Raw genomic sequence first — 26118 nt, 5'->3', positions numbered from 1 at the left:
ATTTATCAGCTCCTATCTACTTTAAAGTCTTTTCTCCCCATTAGCTTTGTTTTCCTCTTTATCTCTCATTATGATTACCCCTCTCTAGTGCCAATTCATACTGCTTATTGTTTGAATGGTTTAATTAAAAATGAGAATGTGAATTCTCTGGCTATCAGAGAGAAAGATTTTTCCAGGCAAAAGGTACAATGTTCATTACCATGTAATATTTTACTCCTTCCAAAGATACCCAGATATTGTAACTAAGGCATTTCAAGTAGTACGGCTGTCCCCGCTTATCCATGGCGGATACGTTCCAAGATTCCCAGTGGATGCCTAAAAACATGGATAGTACCAAATACATATATACTATGTTTTTTCCTATATGTACGTACCTTTACTTAAAGGAAGCACTTTACGGCTTCTCTTTAGCATACCTGGATTGCCAATATAATAACCACTTTTGCACTTTGGTCACATAATTAGTTAAAATATGGGTTTCTTGACCATAAGCACTGCGATATCATGACACCAAGATGACTACTGCGTGACTAACAGGCAGGGAGCATCTACAGGGCAGATACGCTACTCAGAATGGCATGCAATTAAACTTATGATTGTTTATTTATGGAATTTTCCATTTAATATTGTCAGACTGGGATTAACCATGGGTAAATGAAACCACAGAAATTATAAACCGTGAATAAGGAGCATCTACTATACATAGATGACGATGATGAAAGATTAAACTGAACTCGGAGCCTCGCACATAACTGATGCACCACAGTGACTGCTCCTGTCAAATTTTGGTAGTATTATGCAGATCTGTTCTTCTGTTTCCCTGCATAGGGATGCCAAAGCTGCCTCCTGAAGGTGATCTCTAAATGATACTGTTGAGCCAGCACATGAATCGTCAGTCTGACACCTCCTGCACACAGAAATCAAGGTTTAAACCATCACTTTGTAACTAGCAAGGTCCAGTGCAGGCAGTCTGTGCAGGGTGAGGAATAGCACACATGATTAATAAACACATCTATAGAGAGACTCTGTTGGGAGGATTGACAGCCAGATCTGTAAGCCAATACTGAATCAACAATTAAAAGAACAGTTCCAATTCAGTTAAGCCAGAGCCAAGAGAGATTCAGTTATATTTAAATCAAAATTCACCACAGCAGGGGATTATCAGCTGTTCGGCTCAGAATGTTGGATGTTTTTCTTGGAAGCTTAACTGATATAACCAAGTGAAACTGAGTTATGTGTAGATGTGAGCTGTGCAGCTGCTAAGCTAGGGTGGTGTGCCTGTAATCTTTGGTGTGGGAGCCACTGCAATTTATACAAACTCAAGCTCTGGGAGTTTCAATAAATCACTCATTCACTCAATGTACTTTGCCGAATTTAAAGTGGCTCCGAGAAAAGGGCACAGCTCTTTAAGATTTTTACAGAGTGGAGAAGCTTCAGAGCTATGCAGCACAAGGAAAGAGGCCACAGATTCTGGAAGTGAAGCTAAACTGCAATAAGATCAGCTGGGTGTATCTCAATAGTACCTGTAGGCGGGTGCTTATTCTGCAGGTCTCTAAACTACCCCATGAAGGAGAAATGGGCACGCTCTATTTTACTAGCAGTTCTGTAAAAAATTAGCCTGTGGTTATTGTGAAGTTGCCCACAGTTCACAAAAAGCAAAAGCATTACAGAAGATGGCATTTCTTCTCCTATAGGCTATACGGGCAGCACTTAGGATTTGGGAATCACGGCAAAAGATTACCAGAAGAAGCTGCTAATGGAGTGGTTGTGGTTGTTTGTTTCTGTTTTAATAAGTTATGCCCAAAAAACAAAGGCAGTCTACAGTTGCTAAGTGAATCAGGCTGGTGTGTGGCGTGCTTCCTAGAAACATTAAAATCCATGCTGCCTCAGCAGGACTGGGATGGAGTTCTTGCTTCGTGCCCATGAAGCATTCCTGCTGAATTACAGAACTGCAGCTCTTTATGTGGAGGCCTCCCAGACTGCTTTTTCTCCTGCATAATTCAAGATATAAAGACTGTTTATTGCTGCTAAACTGTGTAAGGAGGCACAGGACAGAGATATAGCTCTATGCCTTCATTATGTTAATTTAGAACTCATACATTTCCTTTTCTTATGGGTTTTTCTTTACATTTTTACTATTGATTGATTGATTGCTAGCCTTCCAAATTTCCTCCAAACTGCCTTCCCTCTTGATCCATTTGCATCTTCTCCCAATTTGAGAAACCTTAAGCACAATATGACAATTTTATATCTTTGAAAGGATAAAGGGTATAATTTCCTGCCAGAAAAAAAAAAAATGAGGGAAGAGACAGAGAAAGATAAAGGCATAATTTGTTGACAGTGTTTCTCCATCCCATCAAAGGCTGTTCAAAGTCATCACTGGCACCGAGCAACTCTGCCAAATAATCTCTAGAACTTCAACACAATGCAAATTCCAATGTCATCAAATACAAGGTTTGATTGCAATTGGGGAACAATAAGGCTCAGACCTGGAATCGTAGACTGAGCAAGAAAACAGAGGAGAAGCAGTAGGCATGCATGTGTGCGCATACACCGGTACACATTCATATATGCCATTCTCTTATCCTAACACTCTTAGCCATATATGCATGACATAAGCTGGTGGGCTAGTTAGGAATAGACATGACTCTGCTTGTGCTCAGCATGCAATCTCCAACAGATAAAAAAGCTTCATCAGGGAGAGTTTAAGAGAATAGGCTGGGAAGCTATGCTGCCTGGGCTAAATTACGGACTCAATCATTCAGTAACTGTACCCTCGAGGGAGCTATTTGATCTCTCTGTACCTCAGTTTCCTTATTTATAAAACTGGTATATTATTAGCACCTACCTCAGAGAGTTGAGAGGATTCAGTGAACAGTGCCTGGCATAGAATACATATGCAATGAATGTTAGCTATATAGTAGTTCCTTCATGAATTTATACATAAAAGAAATGATTCTACAAAACAGAGATATTGCTATATTAGCCTACCCACAAGTGGTAGCTTTAAGGATCAAATGAGTCAATATATGTGAAAGTCTTTGTAAATTTTAAAGTAATCATTTAAATTTAAGAGTTTATTATTATGTGTACTCACAGCAATCTGCAAATGTTCATCCACTAAGTCACAAATGTTTCTTAGACATCTACTCTATTCCCTGGTGAATTTGTGTTACCTGCTACAAAGGGCGAGAAAGGATACTGAAAGTATAATTTGCATTGCTTATCTTGAAGGAAATTATCTTGAGTAAATATGACACACAATCATGAAAAGTTAAATACAATAAGAATTTAAAAAGTGAATATAAAAAATGTTCAAAGAAATACGCTATGAGTTCAGAGGGATGGAAAAAAAAATTGTCCAATTTTGAGAAGTCCACATCAATTAAATCAGGTATTTCTAAGAAAGAGAGATCAGTGTCAGCTGGGATGGCCCGGGAAGAAGGCAAAGGCTGGTTAGGTTTAAAAACATCCTCCAAGACATTGTAAAGTACAGGTGGAGGAGGTCAAGGACATTCTAAACAATGAGAAATAAAGATGACACAGAGAAAGGACTGTAAGTAACATAGAGAGTAGTCCCTGGGAAGAAAGAAGGTGGATTGTGTAAAGATGACCTAGCAGATTATAGAGAAAAAGGAAAGAGGAAGCAAGATCAGCAACTAAGCAATCTTAGTAATCTCATCTTGGGTCTCTATCCTTGGCTTTGAAAAGTGTCCAGCAGTCTCCCCTTATCTGTGGGGGATACTTTCCAAGACCCCTAGTGGATGCTTGAAACCAAAGGTAGTCTCATACCTTGTAGACACTGTTTTTTTTCCTATATATACATACCTATGATAAAGTTTAATTTATAAATTAGGCACAGTAAGATATTAACAATAATAATAGACTACAACAATTTTAAATATATACTGTAATAAAAGGTATGTGAATATGATCTCTCTAAATGTCTTACTGTACTATACTCATCCTTCTACTTCTTGTGATGATGTGGCATGATACAATGCCTGTATATGTGACAAAGTGAGCCACTCAGATTGCCCCCGAATTGAAAACTTATGAATTGCTTATTTCTGGAATTTTCCATTTAATATTTTTGAACCATGGTTGACCATGGGTAACTAAAATCACAGAAAGTAAAACAGTAGATAAGGAGTGGCTACTGTAATTCTCTCTTCCATGTTTCACTCCCTCCAGGAATACAGAACAGGAATGAAAAGCAATACAAATTAGGAACTTTAGATGTTTTCTATCCTTTCCTTCCTAAGGAAACAGAGCTTCCCAGATAAAGATGTGGTAAAAGTCAACACACTAACAAAATTTACTTAAAGACCAGTATTAATGACAATGGTATTTGGGCTGGAGACATACACTTTTTAAATGACTTATATTAACCTCATTTCCCATCTACCTTACGCTAGCAAATTTTTTTTTTTTTTTGCAGATATGTTTTAAGAGAAGTAATTTACTGGCACTTAATTACTAGTATTTAACCAATTCAACATTCTCTTTTCTTAAGAGTCCATTAGGTTTCTATTACAATATTATACATTCTAATCAAATGTGGCTTTCTGCAAAAGGTCTTCATTGTCAGTCTCCTCAAAGCCAAGTTTATCTGGACTATTAGATATTCTCCCTGCTTTGGCTGCACCAAATTAGATTAATTATTTATACCTGAGGTTCATTGCTTCAGAACTTGGGCACCTCACTTAACATTGCTCTAGTGAATTATTAAGAGCCTTATTTTTTAAATAAAATCCTCATTTCATAGTCTGTTTGATTGAGGTTAAACACAATAGTCTAGTGATTCTTGTATTAAACAGTTCAATGTCATAAGATTCTCTCTGGGTTTTATGCCAATGAACACATTTGAAACAAATGAACCTTTCATTAAGAATACCCTCACAGGGAAGAAGGGCAAAGAACTTCCGACCTGAAAACTGTCTGGCACCAGTCTGGGCAGAATTATTAAAATGAGTCATAGATAGTATGCAGATTCTATTGTTTATCATCAGGAACAAATTAGAGATATGGAAGGGGCCTTAGGAGCTTTCTAGTTCCCTTGCTTATTTTACAGATGGAGAAAAACAGATTAATATCTCACAAATGGCCTTCAGCAGAGTGACTTGTATTGTTCCAATGGCCATTTTTAGATATTGGTCAAAGGCATCAAGTAGGAAGACATGGCACATGCACTGTTATGGGCAGGATCCTTAATTGCGCACAACAAACTCTGTTCTAGCTTATTTATGCAGGAAAGGACTTTATTAAAGAGAATAAAAGTGCTCAGAACCTCCAGGAAGGACAAAGGGCCAGGCTGCCACCCAGCTGGAAACAATGTCCAACGACATCGCAGGGAAAGGGACAGTCACTTAGCAACACCCTCGCAATTCTTAAAACACAACATGGCTCACAACCCTGAGACTTGGGAGAGATGCCCGTTCCTCTAGCCACCCCTAAAACCTGGCATCTGAACCGCCATCCTCTCCAGAGAAGGGTTTCCACACAAATACCTCCTTATACTGCTCATTTCTCCATCCTATCTTGTGTGAGAACACCTGACTAGTGGGGCCTAACCACAAGTCTAGATTGTGTCCGTTGCTTAGCTTTGGGGCCTTAATTCTCAAAGACACTGAATTATTTTGAGTAGGCTGTTTACCTTGATGAGAGCAGAATTAGCCTTAGACACTAAGCCTTTATGGCAAGTTTTATTGTCCACGGCAAAAATAACCTGTTAAGATTTACAAGCTTTATTAACAGCAATAACCATTTAACAGCCAACATCAGTAAATCAGGGTTTATTGAGAACTCTACAATTTTAATCTGTGGAAAACCATTAAAATGTCAGATTTTCATTGGACATAATTTCTAACTTTTATGAAAGATAGATTTTCCATTTAATTGGGGAGTATAAAATAGTGCAGTGTGGGATAACAAATTGTTTTGAAGAGAGAAAATTGGTTTTAGCTAAACAATAAGCGTCGAACACTGAAGTTGCTATTTTAACTTAGAACTGCCCCAAGGTTAAGGTTAAAAGTAACTGCAGTCGAAAATATATTCTAATACGTCTAGCCACAGGATGAGCTCACAGAGTTCAGAAAAGATTATATTATTGTCTGTTCACATTTCAGGTATTTTGGAAAAAGTGCATGACCTATTATTTCATCCAAACTGGTGTCTAAATCAGTGTGGTGAGACTCCTCAAATTCACGTATTACTTTTTGAAAAGTGTTTTTACTAACAATAATACCATACAAGACTCTCTAATGGGGCAAATAAGGTAAACACACATTGATAGGCACCAGCTTCTGTCAATAACCATTTATTTCCTCCACGTGATAGATTACAAGAGAGGGAAGTAGGCAGCTTTTTGGAGAATGTCTTTGTCTTTTGAAGAACCTGAAGGGAAAAAAATGAGGGCACAGGCTGGGGAGCAGAGCTCATGGCAGCCGGGCATGAGGAGGGATGGCTTTAGCATCCTACTTCCTCATGGAGCTGAAAATGTGTTAGACATTGCAAGAGTTTCAGTTTTAATCTGATTCCCCAACCATAATAGAGCCCCTCACCTTTCTTTGAGAATCAGACTCATGAAGCTTTAGAAAAGAGGAAGAGAAAGAGGAAGAACAGAAATCACAATAATCTCTACTATTTAAAACATTTAAAACAGAAACTGTGCTAAATGTTTTCATATTCTTTTTTTTTTTTTTTTTTAAATACCTACAGCACCTGGTATGCCTGGGTGGTCTCCCACCCAAGTACTATCCAGGCCCAACCCTGCTTAGCTTCCGAGATCAGCTGGGATTTAGGCACATTTAGGGTAGCATGGCTATAGACCTGTTTTGCATATTCTTCTCATAGCCTCACAGAAATCTTACAAAGAAAGTACTGTTCCCATTTTCAGATTAGGAAATTGCAAGTTCAGGGTGCCTAGCAAATTGCTAGAGGTCGTAGAGTTAGGAAGTGCTAGTCAGGGTTTGACCGTGGATCTGTATGACTCCAAAGTTCATATTTTCCCCCATGTGCCACACTAACAACCATCAGTTCTGTTAACACCATTTTCCTACCCCACTGATGTATACCAGGGGAGAGAACACTCCAATATAGACATCAGTATGCACTTATCAGAATATACGTAGGGCTCTTCATGACAACGAGATATGTCAGGGCTAGGGCCAAACGTAGGAAAATTGTAATGATGTTGAGATTACTCTTACTCCTTTCACCTTCTCTTTTATAGGCCCCCTGTTCTTCTTTCATAGCCTCCTCCCTGTTGAGTTTAGACATGCTATATCCTCCTATCTCCTAGAATAGCATCAAACCCAGTCTCCTGGCCCTTGGGAGTACAGAGCCTCCTCGGAAGTCCTGCTGCAGGCGCCCTGCTCCCCTCAGTTCCCAAAGCTTTTATTCTCAGTGCTGTGCTCCTAGTTTAATCACCCGATTATCCATTTCCAACAAAGAAACAGAATTGAGTATATTTAGGGTTAGCAATATTAGCTAGAAGAGATTTTAATCTAAAAAACTCTACTTCTAAGGGTGGACTATCAGGCAACATAGCAATATGCTATCACTGGCCTAGGGGCTCCCAAGTTTCAAAAAGGCTGGGAACACTAACTAAAACCACAGTCTAATTAAAAACAAAAAGTATTAGAGAAAGGAAAGACCTGAGCTTTTAGGTTGGATTGCTTCTTAGTGATTTGAGAGCCTGTAAGATGGATGTGAAAACACTGATAGCTTTCCAGCATCTCACAGCAGTCTTTTGCAAAATTAATGAGAAAGGAGAAACCATTTCACACAGTACACAGCAACTGGGGGCATTCCATAACGGTAGCTCTTTCTATTGTTATACAAACCCCCTTCTCTGGTCATATAGATTAGTTAGTTGCCAAAAAGTTCTTTCTTACAAAGAGAATACAATTGTATGCATCTTATGAACACGAGACTTGGACTTGCCCCAGGTTGTCTTTCATTGTGCCAAGGTTTCCTACACCACCGTAGGACAAGACCAAAGGCCCTCCAGCCACAACCCCTTCCAGTGATGATCCCTTGGGCCCCATAGGAAGTGGCCAAAGAGGGAATCAAGCGGTCCAGTGAAGAGAGTGGAACATGGCCTGCTCAGTGAAGATAACTGATATTTCACAGTGACGATTACATAACTGATCGATTTCTAATCACAGTTCCTAATTACTGTCAGACAGAAGAGTCATTAACTGTAGGATCCCCTCATGGCTGTGCAGACAGTAAGTACAAAGATACACTCCTTGAAATCCGAAGACCATGCAACAGGCCTTGGCAGATATCTCCACCCCAGGAAACCTTGACTGTGGGAGGTAATGAGTATTTTCACTTTTCTTCCCTAGCCTTCTCTTTCTCTCAGCTTTTTGCTTTCATTCTGCCTTCCCTTCCATAAAAACACAGATGATGGTGGTAATAACTACTGTGTAAGCTACTGCGGAAAGTAAAAGAGCTGTAAATATTGGTGTAGAGATATAAGTAGTGCCAACTCATAAATAAGTGAAATTCTAAAATAACTCAAGTGTTTGGAACTGGGATGCTTCTCTGCCTTACGATGATGCTATAAATGCTTGTTAGGGCCCCATAATAGCTCATTAACCCACAATGAGGCTGAAACACTCTCCATATCTATCTACCATACAAATGTAGAAAACAAAGCTTTTTTTTCTTTTCCCACTTCAGCATTTCTGTTTTAAACCATCCTATAGTCCCAGTTGCTCCTAAGAATGGCCTGCTAATTTTAGCCAGCCTGACTCTAAAATTTATTCCTAAAACTTACACGTGATTAAAATGAAAGAGTGATATGATGTCAAAGGGAGAATGTGAAGTGTATTGAGGTGGATTTGATCTCCCTCCAATTTCATGTCCACGTGGAGCCTGTGCATGTGAGCTAATTGGAAAATAGCATCTTTGCAGATGTACTGTGACCCAGAATACTAACATGAGGCCATACTAGATTAGGGTTGGCCCTCAACCAATGACTCGTGTCCTTACAAGAGGGACATTCAGACATACAGAGACACAGAGCAGAGAATACCACATGAAGACCAAGGCAGAGACTGGAGTGATGTGTCTACAAGCCAAGGGACACCAAGCATTGCCAAAAACTGCCATAAGCTGGGAGAGAAGCATGGAACAAATTGTTCTCTAGAGCCCACAGGAAGAACTAATCCTGCCTACATCCTGATTTCTGATTTCTGGCCTCCAAAACTGTAAGAGAATACATTTTTGTTGTTGTTGTTGTTTTAGGCTACCTGGTTTGTAGTAATTTGTCACAGCAGCCCCAAGAAACTAATATAGGAAGTGAATACTTACAGTTTGCAAATCTGGCAGAGGGTAGGTACCAGAAAAGAAAATATACTTTCTTTCTGATACATCTGTATTGGGTTCCCTCCTCCCCTGTTCAACAAATCTCCCAAATATTTTTCCACTAACTGGTTTGTGTGGCCATTGTAAGTTTATCATATCCTGTTCCGCTCTTGTGGTTACAGATGAAAGCAACATCAGAAGCAAATGAAGATAGAAAATGAATTTAGTTATCAGGCAGAACTGATTTGCCTTCAAGAACAGGGGCAAGAATATGGAGGGATGTGCACAGAGATGTTTCCTAGCTTGAAGCCAAGTTTAGCCTTTCCCAAGAAGTTGAACAAAGAAGAATGCTTCTTACTTCCTAGAGGTTTATAATCCCTAAATCCCCCCACAGTGTCTAAAAAGATGCTTCAATACGTGTGGGTGGCTGTGTTGTACATGTATATATGGGGAGCTGTGGGTGTGGGTATGGGTGTGTGTATGCATGCATGCATACTCATAGATGCATTTACACACCAAGGTATATCTTCCTTTTGGTTATTATCTTACCAGAATACACATCCTTTTCCCTTCTCATGTATGTATGTATGTATACACGTGTATATGTATGTATGTATGTCTTCAAAGAGCAGGTGGAGAATGTTTTATTCACCTGTTACTATCAGAATGGAAGACAAAAAAAAAAAAAAAAAACCCAAAAGACTAATGGGTTTCACAGTTCTGTCTGGGGAAGGTCCTGATATTACCCCAAATATTCATCAATATAGGCAGGAAACTAGTTTTTTATTCATAGCCAACAAATATTTATTGGGCATCTGGATATGAGAAGCAGTGTTTTATGTTCTGGGGATACAGCGATAGAAAAAATAAAATATCCTTCATGGAGCTTAAATTCTAGTGGAATAGACAGAAAATAAGCTAAGTAAATATAATAGTGTGTTTGTGATAAGAGCTAAGGAGAAAATATGAAGCAGAGAGTGGAGTTTAAATGTCTGTATGTGGGGTGAGGAGGTCAGACTTCCAACAAAGTGTCCAGAGCAGGCCTCGTGGAGCAGGTGACACTTGAGCCCGCCCAAAAGGAAGAGATGAAGCGATAGCTGGGGAAGAGCGTTCTAGCAGCGGGGCCCTTGTGTACAAAGGCCCTGAAGTGTAAACGTGGCCGGTGCAGCTGAGGAACAGTGAGGAGGCCAGTGTGGCTGCAAGGGGGTCAGATGCAGAGTAGCAGATGAGGTCGGAGGTAACAGTGGGACAAATTATTTTGGATCATGTAAGGCACCAAAAGAACAGAGACTTATATCCCAAGTGATCTGGGGAATTTTTGAAAGATTTTGAATAGAGTTAGACTTTAAATGGCTGCAAGACTTCTAGTAGGTCATTGATCTGAGCATGTTTCCTTGCCTCTAAAACGCAAAGGCTATGCCAGGTAAATATCAAAGTTCTCTTCCAACTGTAAAAATGATTACTAGACATCTAAAACACATTAGGTTCCCACAAGCAGACAGCTAATAAAACGTGACCTTCCTCTCCACTTCACTCTTCTCATATGCAGCCAAAGCTGAAGGTGGTGACCCAGCACAGGCTTGGAAGGAAGCCTGGCCGTACGACATAGGTGAGGCATTTTTATGTATGAAACATTTTAAATTGGGATTTTGAGAGATGGGTAGCAAATGCAGTGAACTGCTGATACCCAAATTAGACTCCCAGGAGCTCTCGGGGTGTCCTAAATGAGACTGACACATTTACCTGTGCACTGAACGCCCTGCTGCCTGTCAGCCCCTGCTCAGGAAACTAGGGCTCACTCTGGAAGGAAAAAGGTGGCAGCAAAAAAAAAAAAAAAAAAAGAAAAAAAAAAAAATCAAGTATCTTTTTGTTTTACATTAAATAAAAATCTAAAAAATAAGGGTTTTCCTTTCTAATCATTTCATATCATGCATAGAATGCACTTTAATTTTCAAGTCCGTTTACTCCATTTCTGTGAACCATTTGAGCTTTGAATAGTGTCCACCCAGCACGCTTTCTGTCTAAATATGCAAGTGTGTGTGCCTTTTCATTCCCTTTTATTTTCTCCACTCCTTTGTTCTTCCAACGATGAAATCCCACAGCAATTTTAGCTAAAATGTGAAGCAGAGTCTCCTGTTGCTTTGTTTTGTTTTGTTTTCAACACTTCTACTTCTCAGTGAATAAACTATAGCTCTAAGGACAGTTTCCTAGCTTCCCAGAGAAGAGCCACAACTGGACTATCCTACTGCTTAACTCAGGCCTATGTTTACTAAGCGTTCCTTATACTTCTGAGTTTCCCACCCTCCTGCCAATACTATCTTAATAACTGTATGACAGGTCTATCAGAACATCTTTTAATGGTGACTGGAAGATTTAGAAAGCCTTCTCTATTACCACTGTGTCCTATTACTGACAATTATAGTCTAATATTATGGCAGAAGATCTAGAAAACACTCAAGGAATAAAAAATCCAGAATCCAGTGACTCTGCATTCTAGATGCCTCACTGTGAAGAAAGGATAACAGATCAAAGACCTGTGGCTTCACCACTTTTTCTATTCCTCATGCCAGCACAGTGCCTAACACATAATAAGTGCTCACTGAATGTGTGTCCCATGAAGAATGAGTAAGTGCAAACACCACTGCACTTAACACTAGGGCCGTCCCTCCTTCTCTGGGCACTTACATGACTTTGTTTGCTAGAGTTCAGATTGATCCATAAGCCACGTGCATATCAGAATGCCCAAGGTAACTGACTGAGAACACAGAAGATGCCACCTGCGTGATCTGAGGTCACCGAAAGCAAGAACACAGACCAAATCCTATTCAGGCTGCCTAGCAAGAGCTCAGTGTCAACAAGAAAGTAGACAGGAGCCAATGTGCTCTTCCAACTTCCTTCCTTCACAATTTCCTCATCATCTTTATCAGCTGAGTCCAGACAACAAGAATGCCAGACAGTGGCTCTTTCACTTCATGTATGACCACACAGGACTCTGCCCCACTCTTGGGAACAGGCCAGGTCCCAAGAGTCTGTCTTACCTCAGCAGCAGGGACTCCCTCCGGTGGGCGGCAGTGCAGCACGATCATGCCTTCAATGGGAACCTCCCTCCCCTGCGGATCTTGTTCAAAGTTCTTCCGTAAATCTGCAGAGAAGTGTGAGAAGTATGACACTTTGCTCCAGGGCCAGAATTATTCACATTTGCTCCAAATACAATAAAATAGCGTGCTTACTGTCATAACCTACATACACACAAAAAAGTCACTTGTTTCAGAAGTTCCACAATAAAAGAATTATTTCCCCAAATATGCACAAGCTCGTTTAAAATAAACCTTAACAAAACTGTTCCCAATGCTGTATACTGATGTGAAGGATAAAAGATTTACTGGGGAGCAGGAAAAAAAAAAAAAAAACCCAACAAAACTCATCATTTCATGAGTCTTTGCCAACATTATCTGCTTAGCAACTGATGAAACACTTGGCCTATTAATAAATTGCTATCCACAGCTATTATGCAGTTGAGATGCATATGATTTTTTTTTTTTTATTAACTAATGAATACATTATTAATCTGTAACCTCTGCCATTTCCTTAACCCTCTAGGGGGCTCTAGAAGATGGTAATAGAATGAGATTACCTATTAGTCTTTTATTTGTAACCAGGGAGAAGGGGCGACACTGAACCACAACAAAATCTATAATCTACCCAACCAAACATATAATTAAAAAATACAACGCCCTCCATTCCAATACTAATGCCGGGTATCTGTGTAGTGCCTTTCGTGGAAGGCTCGAGGCATTCTGCGAACAAGATGCACTATTAACCTTTTATACGTGGAAGAGAGACACTTGGAGAGGTTAATTGGCCCGCCAGTGGTCACAGAGAGCATCAATGCTAGTGATGGGGAAAAATTCACCAAGCTTCTTGACATCCAGTCTGACTGCTAGCCAGCAAAGCTTTCTCAGGGAAAAGACACAGGGACAGTTTCAAAGAAATTCATTTGCATGGCTTTCCACTTGAGCACATGCTTCATTAACAACAGTGGGAATTGACCTTTGATGCTTTTGAGGTGTCATAACAACACTTTGATAATTTTAAGCATAAGCTTAATTCTTGCTATCATTTGAAAGCTGGGGGTAGCAGAGCAAAGACAGTTTTACAAGTCTTTCTCAATGTAAATGATTTCCCCCTCCCTCCCTGACAATGTATTTTTCTTCAACTGAGTATTTCAAATTACAGGCTGTGGATTTATTGATTTAATTTTCTTCAGTGCTTACAATAACATGAAATATGTTCCCTGTAAAGAGCAGAGCTCCAGAATCAGTTACATCTTTATAAATTTTATAAATACATTAAACTTGCTTTTAGCAAGTCAAAAACACTCGATGAATAACAAGCACAGCAATTCATGTATTCGCTTTCTTTTGAATTTTACTCTTAATGTTTTCTCTCCCAGAGGCAACCGATGCCTTTTGTCAGTAGTGCTATATACTGAGATCTTCATGCGTGTACGAGGCAAAAGATTCTAAAAAGACTTGCATTGCAAGCAGATGGCGGGATCCATCTTCCCATTTCTCTGCTGTCCCCCAAACTGTAAAGCCAGCTTCTTTCTACTGGAGATCTGTATATTGCCACAGACCCTATGATTCAGAATTTCTGACTTCAACTATGATGAAAGTTATGTAACTGATGACAAAACTGTGAATGAAGGGATTGCGAGTAAACTCCAGAATGAAAAAATCTCATGTTTCCTACACAATTTTACCATAAGTTCTCCTTTGCTCTCTCCCTTTTGCACATGACTCATTTATTTATCAGGACTGTATCAAAATTAGTCTGCCATAGAGTGTGAGTGACTAAAACAAGACATCAGTTTGCTAATGAAAAGGGCTGCGTTTTTTTGTGGCAAATTTTGTTTGGTTTGTTTGCCTTTTTTTTTTTTCTTTTCCTTGATTGCTTTGTTTTCTAAAGGAAGTCTCACTCAGGGCTGCTAAATGATGGCTATATCAAATAATCTATATTTAACCAGATGAAGCACAAAAAACTAACAGTGGGAATTTCTATTTTATCTTCTATTTTTTTGTTGTTCAACAGAAATGGAAAAGGTAACAAAAATGCGTAGTTGATGGTTACCTCCATACTCCACTGCATTAAGTATATTGGCAGATGAAAAGATAATTAGAGCGGAGTCATTTTGCCTCCCCATTCTCAACTACTCAATAAAATAGAATAATTAAATATATACATATATATAAAGAAAATCCTGTATTGACATTGGGATGTAGAAATGGGTATTGACCATAAACAAGAAACTGAGAAATTTCCAGAGCTCGTACAGCCAGGGTCACATTGAAGAGGGGACCCACCCAACCTCTTGCTCTGCCCAAATGACATTTGAAATCACTGGAAGAGTTCCAACAAGAAGCATATGAACACCCCGAGGCGATACAAAGATTAAGGGCAATGGAGTAGGGCAGTGGGTTACGGAACAACTGGGTTGTCATATATCTGAATCCAACTCGTAACAGAGCCACTCAGGCACCGGCTAATACACCAAGTGAGAAACCCAAGATTCACCAAGACCTGGCCTATACATAATACTGGTGGCAGGAACACTGGCATTTCTAATTACACCAGACAAATTTCAGCTAGCTAATAAATATATAAAAACTATGGAAACAAACTCAGACTCAGAGGTAAGTGCTTCCACCTCTTTCTCTGATTTCTCAACATAGGTCACCCAATCTAATTAGTTTCTAAATTGGCAAATTAAACACTTTTATCACCTATGTTAGTTCCAAGGATTGAAAAATTCAGACAGGAACCTATACAACTTCTAATTGTAGGGAAAACATCTCTAGCCACAAAAAAAGAATTATACCACCAATGAAGGAGACAAAACAGAACTGAAATTAAACGGCTTCCTCTTAAGGTAAGAAACAAGAAGCATTTTTGGATAACTTGTAATTCACGTTCTTTAAAGTCGAAAGGAAATAGAACTAAGAATCTAGAGTCAGGAGTTATAAATAGGATAACATCGGAGATCAAGAAAACTGCCACTTATTCGGGGAAAAAAAAAAACCCTGCTGAATTAGTAGAATATGTATCATAAAGATGGTAAGTAGCATGCTGAATACTCCAGAAAACTGACCTAATGAAACAGAAGACAGGTGTATCAGTCCGGATCCAGGTGGTAAAACAGTAAGCGCACCAGTTATTTTAACAGAAAACATTAATGTACAGAATTGGAGGACAAAAAAGGCAAAAGGGTGACTGTAAGAAAGAAGTAGGTCCCACCCTAGGAATGGGGGATGGGCAAACAAAGGAAAAAGGTGGGGTTGGAGCTTAAAGAGGGATCAAATGTACAAGGAGAAACTACTCAGTGTCCGGGCTGGCACCTGGGAATTTAGGGAGGGTACCAAGGAGTCAAGACCCAGACCTCTGAAGGACTGCTCACCAGACTGGTGCTGGCATCTGGAGACAGGGGAAGGGAGCAACACATAATAAAGCTGGTTTGGAAGCATTTGAAAAAAATAAGCTGGAAATAAGAAGCAACTGCAACTTCCAAGATAAGAAACTCTGTTGGAGTAATGCTGACAGGAACAGAAAATGAACAGAAAAAGGTATTCCTTCTCCCGCATCCACTGTCCAGTCTCGTCTGGCGCCCTCTACAGGTGGAACCTTACAGGGAGCCAGGATCTGGCAAGGGGAGTTTCAGCAAAAAGCTTCACCAATAAAGAACCAGCGGTTTTTAGAGATGGGAGACAATGGCTTGGTAACCAACAAATCCCAGTTTAAAGAACTTCCTCTGTAGAGCTCTTAAAATTGCTTACTCCATGTATGCTTTTCTCACTAAAGCTATATTCTACAAAGGTGGGCTTTACGTCTGAGATGTTCATCCTTAAACCCCAGTGCTCACTGAACATCTGATACAGGGCAGGTCCTTAATAAATATATGTTCAATAAATGAGCTAAGAAAAAAACTAATAAAATGATAATGAATTTACTAGGAAAAGGACGAAAGAAATAACAAAAGACAATGTTGGATTGAGAACTACAATATTAAATATAATATAAATTTTTGAGGAAAACAAGCTATAAGAAACAATAATTGATTTGACAATAATAATAATTCTCTGAGTTGAAAAAAGGTTTGTGTTTTTAAAAGAGGTCATTAGATACAAGGCAAAATCCTTTTAAAAAGAGGAAAAAAAGATACTGGATACACCACAGTTGAAATTTTGAATTTTAATATAATTAAGAAAGTTATAAAAATAACAATTTTACAGGTATCTTTGTAGTAAATAAACAAACAGAAGTAACTAACAATTTCATAAATTGGAAGAATTAATATTATTAAAATGTCCATACTATCCAAAGCCATCTATAGGTTCAATGCAATTCCTACAAAAATTCCAATGTCATTTTTCACAGAAATAGAAAAAAATCCTGAAATTCACATGGTGCCAGAAAAGACCCTAAAAAGCAAAGCAATCTTGAGAAGGAAGAACAAAGCTAGAGGCATCATACTTTCAAACTATACTATAAAGCTTTAGTAATCATAAATGTATAGTACTGGCAATAACAACAGATACATAGACAAATGGAACAGAACCAAAAGTCCAGAAGTAACTGCATATATGATCAAGTAGTACTTGATAAGGGAACCAAATATATTAAATAGGGAAAGGAAAGACTCTTCAATAAATGATGTTGGAAAAACTGGATGGTCATACACCAAAGAATGAAAATGGACTCTTACCTTAAAAAAATTAACTCAAAATGAAGTAAAGGCTTACATGTAAGACTTAAAACAACAAAAGTCCTAGAAGAAAACAAAGGAGGAAAAAGCTTGACATTGGTCTTGACATTTTCTTGAATATGACTCCAAAAGCATATGCAATAAAGCCAAACATAAACAAGTAGTACTATATAAAATTAAAAAGTTTCTGCACAGTGAAAGAAATGATCAACAAAGTGAAGAGGCAACTTACAAAATGAGAGAAAATATTTGTAAACTACATATCTTAAAAAGTTAATATCCAAAATAGATAAATTCATTCAACTCAATAGCAAAAGTACAAATAATCTGATTTTAAAAAATGGGCAACGACTTGAATAGATATTTCCCCAAAGACATACAAATGGGCAACAGGTACCTGAAAATGTGCTCAACATCAATAATCACCAGAGAAATGAAACTCAAATCCACAGTGAGATATCACCTCACTCCTGTTATGAAAAAGACGAGAGATAGGTGCTGGTGAGGATGTAGAGGAAAAAGAACTCTTATGCACTTTTGTTGGGACTATACATTGGTGCAGTCACTATGAAAAACAGTACAGAGGTTCCTTAAAAATTTAATAGAATTTGATCCAGCAATCCCATTCCTGGGTAATCAAAGGAAATGGAATCACTATCTCGAAGAGATATCTACACCCCTATATTCATTGCAACATTATTCACGAAGACATGGAAACAACCTAAATGTCCATCGGTGGATAAAAATGTCAAACAGAGACATGCACACAAGATTATTCAGCCTTAAAAATAACCAAATCTTGCAATTTGCCACAACATAGATGGACCTTGAGGGCATTATGCTAGGTTAAATCAGTCAGACAGTGAAAAACAAATACTGCATGATCTCACATGTATGTGAAACTTAAAAAAGATGAATTGATAGAAACAAGAAATAAACTGGTAGTTGCCAGGTGTTAGGGGGTGAGAGAAATGGGAGATGGTGATCAAAGGGTAAAACTTCCAGTTATAAGATGGATAAGTTCTGAGGACCTAACATACAGCATGGAGAATATGGTTAACAATACTGTATTGCATACTTGAAAGTTACTAAATTTTAACTGTTCTAACTACCAAATATAATGTAGTTATGTGATATAATGAATATGTTAACTGACCTTATTGTGGTAATCATTTCACAATATAAACGTATATATCAATGTGATGATATATCAAATCATCACATTGTATACCTTAAAGTTACAAAGATTATTTGTTAAATACATCTAAATAAAGCTGGATAAATATACATGTTTAGCATTTTATTATTAGTTTCAAGTAACAGTACATCGGTTAGACATTAATATAGTTTATGAAATGATCCCCCTGATTACTCTATCTTCCCTCTGGTTCTCCACCTAGCCATTACATTACTGCTGACTGCATTTCCTATGCTGTGCTCCCCATCCCCCTGACCATCTACCGACTAATAATTTGTACTTCTTTAACGCTTATAAAAATACATTTTTAAAAGCAGCAACTGACAATGACAAAATAATCAGGCTATGACTAGAACTTTTCCCTATAGTTTTGAATACTAGAGTATAATTAATCAAATCTATAGTTCTGTTTTTTACGAAAAACTAATGGGCACTGACTTTCTATTCCCAAACAAGTTATTATTCATGAGCAAACTGACTACAATATAGTCTAAGACACGATTGGGTCAAGAGGTTGTATTCAGCCACATACCCTTCCTGAAACATTATCTTTTTAAATAAACTAATAGACACTCAAAATAATGAATTAGGTATTTGGAAGTTGTGGTTTAAAAAAATCAGGCAGTGGGCAGTAACAGCCATTTAAAAAATTTAAATCTAAATAGTTTAATAATATAGCTAAAATATTCACGTAATTATCCAAAAACTCTGGAAAGAGAAATGCACAAAATATCATAAACATGGATAATAACTAACAGTAAGACTTTAAACTGCTAAGTCGTGTATTCTAGAACTCCACTAGGCAAATATTACATACCGCTGAAGAAAGTAGGGGTTGGAGTGCGAGTATTTGCTTGAATTCTGGATCTGTGACTTAGCAGTACCTTGATTAGATAAGTTCTGTCATGTCTCTTTGCCTCAGTTTCCTCATTTGTAAAATAAGGATAATAATTCCTATTACATATAGTTTTTGTGAGAATTAAATGATAATATACGTAAAATCATTTTAAGAGCACTGGCTGCATAATATGACTTTAATAAAGTTCACATATATTACTGTCTTATTATAAAGCCATGATGATTAAAAGGGGGAAGTTTTGTCATAAATCAGATATACAAATTAATTATAAACGAGAGCATTTTTCAAAGTCGCTCACAACTAGTAAGTTAGTATATGATAAAGTGACAAATAAATTAAGTAGAAAAAGGCATTAGGATGTCCTTTGGAGAAAAAGATAAAGTTCGATTTATGTCTTATTTCATACCAAAATAAATTCCATCTTGATAAAAATATTTTCTACACAAAACCATAGCAGCATTAAAATACTTATTGGATCTTAGGATAGAGAAGGGCTTTCTAAACCTAAAATCGAAGGAAGAATAAACACTTAAGGTAATGATTGGTAGATATTATTTTGTTGACATTGAAAATCGTTTTTATCTAAAACATTTTAACCCCAGTTATAGGGAGAGGCTTAACAGTCTTAATCTATAAAGGATAGTTATAAAACAAAGTGAGAAGGATAAATATCTTAAAATAAAAACAGCAAAGGGGCACAAAAATGTGATTTACAAAAGAAACACAAATAGAATGAAATTATTTAGAAGGGCTATCACAAATTATTAAAGAAATGTCCATTTAAAAGCAATGCTATGTCTCTTTACTTTTGTAAGTAGGCTTTGTGTTTCTTTGCTTTAAATAATAATTTTCAGTGTTAGAGTATGGGAAACTAGATAGTCTTAAATACTGCTAGAAGAAAAGAAAATGGGTAAATATGAAGAGCAAGCTGAAGTATGTATCAAAATTACTTTAATGGTTCATTGATATGTGCATTATCTAACGAATGGACAAACACTATATGGTATATCCATACAATGGAATTTATTGGGCAATAAAAATAAATGAAGTACTGATATATGCTACGACATGGATGAATCTTGAAAACATGCTAAATGAAAGCAGCCAGACTCAAGAGACTACACGTTGTATGATTTCATTTACATGAAACATCCAGAATAGGAGAAGCCTTGTAGTCAGAAAGTAGAGCAATGATTGCCTAGGGCTGCAGGTTGGTGGGTGGAAAGAGGCATTATTGCTATTAGGAAGTTTTCTTTTTGGTGTGTGATGAAAATTCCAAAATTGACTCTGGCAAGGGTTGGACAACTCAGAGAATATACTAAAAACTATTGAATTGTATACTTTAAATAAGTGAGTATCACAGGTATCATAGATTATATCTCAAAACTATTAAAGAGAGTTCATTTATATAATTCAATAATTCCACTTCTAAAATTTTCTAAGAAAATAGTTACATAGAAAATTGTAGTATATAGTGATATTGCTCAAATCATTTACAATGCTGAGAGATTGCTAACAATCTCAATATTTAATAATGTAGGAATGGTTAATATCTTTTGTTGCATTCATATAATGGAATACTATGCAGACACTAAAAAAATGTTAACTATTGATATGTATAAATCATTAGGATTGATTTGCAGAGAATAAGGCTTAGTGAAAAAAAGCCAGTCCCCAAAACTTATATACTGCATGATTCAAATTTTATTTTACTTAAATAACAACAATATAGAAATGGAGAACAGATAAATGGTTACCAGGGGTTAAGGAGGGGGTGAAGGCAGGAGAGAAGTGGATGTTTCCATAAATGCGCAACATGAAGGATTCTTGAAATGATGTAAATGTTCTATTTCTTGACTGTTTCCATGTCAATATCCCAGTTGTGATATTATGCTATTACTATTTTACAATACAAGAGCTGGCTAAGAGTACAGAGGATCTCTTATTATTTCTTATGATTGCATGTGGGACTACAATTATCTCAAAATTAAGTTTAATTAAAAATAATATTTAAAATTGCAAGTAAATGAATAAATTGCTAAATAAGATAAAATAGTTTATAGTGAATGATCTTTATCTTTTATATATTTTTTTAATATGTAAGAACTGTCCTCCTCCAAATGTAGCAATTACATTTTTTATAGAATGTATCTACTTCCAAATAATAGCAGCTACATCTGCCTTAAAAACTTGTTTCGATAGGAAGCAGTGCTCTTAATTTACCTTCGGATTTTCAGTAAATGTGCAATAGCCTCTTTCATTCACTCGCCCTGTTGACTGTGGGCTGGACACTGTGTCAGGCAGTGGGGGTGCACTGCAGAACTTGACACAGACCATCTCAGTCTTCCCACAGCATATGTTCCCGCAGGGAGGATACACATTAAACAATTAATTATGAGGTATATGGATGAGTGATGAGAGAGAATTAGAAAGTTCTGTAAAATGTATCACAGTGGGACCTACCTTAATCTAGTGAGTGAATCGAGGAAAATCTCTCAGATAAAGTTGTAAATAGGCAGAGGCGGAGCATCTCACAGACCTAACACAATACATACCAAATCTCATTTACTGTTTCAATCAGGCTTTTACTGGCTTAATGTTATTTTAATGTTATTTTTTAAATATATATACAGTAAATTTATATACAGTAAAATAAGACAGTAATATATATGAACTTTATTAAGTCATATTATGCAGCCAGTACTCTTGAAAGGATTTTACACATATTATCATTTAATTCTCACAAAAACTATATATGTATGTATATATACATATGTATATATACATACATATACACACATATATACATATATATACACACATACACACACACACTCTCGTTTCTTTCTTGCAAGTCTCTGCAAAATGCTTGCCTAGCTACCTCTCTTCCCATGTTATCACATCACATAAAGAAACGCTTTTATTAGACTTGGTCTTCTATTCATACGTACTGAGAGGATGGAATATAAATAGATTTCCACCTTCTGATCTCACTTATAATCATGCTCACGTGGTCTATGGGAAGGAGAAAAATAATAATTTTTACATTATTTTGCATAAGGACACTGAAAAAACTGCATACGTGCACATCAAGAATGAAGATTTAAAAAATTTAAAATGGTAACTGGTGTGGCATTACTATATATGTCATAGTAAAAGCCCTAAAGAGAAAGCATTCAACTTTCCAAAGATTGTTACTGGATGATTGTGGGTATATTAATTATCTTCATCTGTTTCTATATTTTCCAAAATTTCTAGGATTACCATGGATTACTTTTATAACTAGAAAAAAAAAAAAAAAAAACGTCCAAAAAAACCCCTCTTTTCCTATTAGTTGTTGAGATTCTCTAAATTAGATCAAAATGAATTAGAAGCCGGGAAGAAGTACATTTTGCTTCATTTTATTGTACTAAGTTCCACTCCTACAATGTTTATTAAAGAAGTTAGCAAGAAGTATTATTTTTAAATCTTTGGTGAATTCTATAATATTCTTCTTAATCTGATTTTAGCCATGGGAATCTTTACACATGAGGACAAAATTTTTTTCATCCATTTCGTTTATTGCCTTGCCTCTGGAAGGGTAAGTAGTAGTCATTGATTAATAAATAATTGTTGACTGGATGAGTTTCCATTTCAACTCATCTGAATATTTATTATAAAGTAATATACAACTAAGTCTCCAATAGTTGAGATGACCAAGAAAAGCAAACACGTATAGATAAATGTACTACAATGATGTTAAAGTAACATTCTCACCTTCCCGTGTGTGTGTGTGTGTGTGTGTGTGTGTGTGTGTGTGTGTGTGTGTGTGTGTTTAAATGATGCTAACAAACATCAGCACTGGCCATTTTGGAGCATTTCCCTGTGTACTTCTGCTCCTAGTCCACCTTGTTGCCCCATTCAGTTCTTCAGTAGAATGCCAATAAGGGCCAAAATGACAAAACAAAGATATTGGAAGGGAAGAGGAAAAAAAAAAGATGACGAAGCCAGATACCAGACTAACTGGTAAGTCATGTAATCAGCAACAGGATCACCCAGAGTCAGCAGAACCTGCCAATAAGTAGTCCGTGAGGGGCTAGGCCATGGGGAGCAGCAGCCTCCCTCTCCTCACCCCCTGCCCCATTTGGCCTTTTTCTCATTTTCCTTTCATGCAACTATGTTAGAAAAGTCATTGTAGCACAAGGAAATCAATAAAAATTCAATTGCAAATAATAGTTCTTTGCAGCTAAGCAACACCAGGGAGTTATCGGTTCATTCAATGTTCTGGCAGTTAATGCAATAAAATAAAAATAATTTACTCATTCAAACCAAATCAGCCAGTGAAAAATCATAGTCATTTTTTTAATAGGCATGGTCATAGTCATTTGTTAAGATTGCAGGAGGATGGTGCAATGTCCCATTAGTGTCCAACTACACTGGTATTCAAATCAGATTTGAATCTTTCCCACTCATATTTTTCTGAAGGAACAACAGACCACATTTGTCATACATAAAAGGAATTTGTAACTTAGCCAAATACAGATCAATTGTAATAAAAGGGCTGGTTCAAATGCAGAACAGCTGTATGCCAGCAAAATGAAAGTCAAGGCCCGGTGCCCCCATTTTGTTCTACCTCAATCTCTCAGCCCTAGATGGTTACGGCCTGAGAAGTCAGCTACTGACTCTAGTTCCTGAGGGAAGCATACAGAAGGCTTCCTGCCAGGCCAGTTCTTTTCTCAATGATAGTCTTCTTGTATTTGGCATATTATATATGCTTCTCTTGCTAGCCTGGCTTAATCCCTCTGCCTTGCTTAGATCTATGAATTCTGCCAATTTCTTGACCCCACTAATCCATATTAATGCTACGCTGTTTCTATCTTTCACTTCATGTCTTTGCTGTGGATCTTCTATTTTTGATTTTGCTGGTCTACTTGAAGGACATTTGGCACTGAAGTACAATTCCACATGTAGACTTCCTCATGTCAGGGACATACAGGTGACATCTTTTCATCCCTAAGATTTCCGAATACTGCAGATGTAACTCCTGCTGAGTAATTCGCCCGAAGAAGGGACACCTTTGGCCGTAGCTGAATTGCATGGGCCTTTTCACGTTCTCCCGACCCCACCTTGGTGCAGGGTCATGAGCAGGCTCTGTTTATTGAGGCAGCGAGGAGTTTGGCTGACACCAGGGGTCTTGTCATGCAGAGGCTCCTCAAGGCTGTTTTTCAGGGCTGTAAAATAACTTTGGGGCTTTGGTAGATTCCCTGTGCTCTGCAATTCCTTTGCTGTTATCAATAAATCGTTTTATAACTAGCTTTGTGTGTCATTATCCCTATCACAACAAGTAGTTCATCAGGCAACAGTGATGTTGCCAAGGCGGTACCCAGCAGCAGGGACCCATTACGGTGGGCAGAAACAGCTGCAGTTTTACACAACGCTTTGAACACTAATTTGACCTGCTCTCTATTGAGCTATTCCCAACACAATACATTCCACTGTATTTGGCCTCTTTTCAAGGACACACAAAAGAATTCATTTAGATTCCATTGAAGATCTATTGAATGATAGGAACATAAGAATCTTAACATTCAGTCTAGAACTGATTGGGAACCGAGAAAGACAGTAGAGCAGGCTTGAAAGAAGAGGATCACCGACCAAGCAGGTCTTACAGAGACTGTAACATGACCGAGCGAGGGGATGAAGAGATCAGATCCAGTGTAATTCCATTAACTGGGTTATTTCCTAGTCCTTTTGGCATAGAAGTTGCTTCTGTCACTTCTACCCCATCCTAATTGCCCCTCGCTCTAGTCCGTCTTAATGGTTTCTGCTTATCCGTTGTTTGCATGTACTCACGGCTTCTGATATCTCAGGGCCACGACTGCCTGCTTGTGTCTTTCCCTTTCTGTTGCCGCTATCAATGGCTGAGTCTCTTTCAGGATCAGGTCATACTAAGAAGAGCAAAGATCCAAGTACATAATCACTTTATCCTTCTCGAGTGAGTCCCTCACACTGAATCTACTCACATGCAGCTAACCTGCCTCGGTGTATGCTCGTGGTCTAGTGAACATGAAGACAGACACATGTGGCACACAACATGGCCACGTATGCCTTAGAAGCCACTCAGCACCACTTCCCTCAGCAAGGAATATGGGTGAGAACTCCATAGAAGGAAACCATGCCTGGGGATTTGTAAGGGTTGCTTTGTCTCCAAGTTCCATAAAAGGCACTTTCTGCACATTGATTATATCGATTTGGCTGTGTCAATATATAAAGGACAGCTGAAGTTTGACTTAAATAGCAGATCTCGACAATCTTCAATAGGGAACAGTTATTAGGTGAAAAATGAGAAATTCTCTGCTTTGTTTTTAAGGCAAAAATCAAATTAAAATAAAGCTAGTAACTCACATTTTGTATCTTTGCATCATTTTCCACTGAAAGCTATGGGGACAAAATATCTGTAAGTTCCACAATCTATATGTTTGAGTACTAATGGGAATATTGTGCTAATGGGAATATTGACTCTTAGGTGAATACAGAAATAGCCACTGAACCAAAGTGGTTTTGATGTAGACTTTAAAAAAAAAAAAGTACAATCTCAGAAACCACTGAGTAGACTAGGTTGCTCAGTTCTCAAGAAGCATATGGAAAGATTACACTGCTCATCTTTCTACTGTCAGGATTCCCTACCCATGATGTTGCTTAAACCCCACATCCCCCACAGGCAGCACTAGATCTCATCTGCAGTCCAGCATTCTGATAAACATTCAAATGCAAAACGAACTCCACTGTTGAAGGGACAGAGTTTGAAGAACAACAAAGACATGAAGAATCATTCCTGATTTTCCTCAGTGCCCTCCCAGTCCCCCACAGGAAATTAGAAGGATATGAACCAGCAAGGAGTTTAAAAAGAAATGACCTAAAAATAACCCTAAGCTTGAATACTCACCATCTCATTGTAATTCAGTACTAGTACTTCAGAGAGATGGGGGAAAAGAAAAAAGGAAA

The 26118-nt window shown here is 37.7% G+C and overlaps 1 protein-coding gene and 1 pseudogene across 4 annotated transcripts in view; both read right to left on the bottom strand.

Annotated features, from left to right (window-relative positions):
- Window positions 1–26118, bottom strand: part of UNC5D (unc-5 netrin receptor D) — a 507025-nt gene that overhangs the window by 186609 nt on the left and 294298 nt on the right. For all 4 annotated transcript variants that reach the window (XM_011372139.2, XM_023538423.1, XM_023538426.1 and 1 more), the window contains exon 4: window positions 12357–12460. In XM_011372139.2, the coding sequence (XP_011370441.1) occupies window positions 12357–12460 (104 nt within the window). The remainder of the gene's footprint in view (window positions 1–12356; window positions 12461–26118) is intronic.
- LOC111729187 lies at window positions 6712–6831 on the bottom strand (annotated as a pseudogene).

Source organism: Pteropus vampyrus, unplaced genomic scaffold (assembly GCF_000151845.1).
Source record: "Pteropus vampyrus isolate Shadow unplaced genomic scaffold, Pvam_2.0 Scaffold8, whole genome shotgun sequence".
Classification (NCBI taxonomy): domain Eukaryota; kingdom Metazoa; phylum Chordata; class Mammalia; order Chiroptera; family Pteropodidae; genus Pteropus; species Pteropus vampyrus.
Note: the sequence above shows the minus strand (reverse complement) of the source record. Positions and strands in the feature narration are given on the sequence as shown.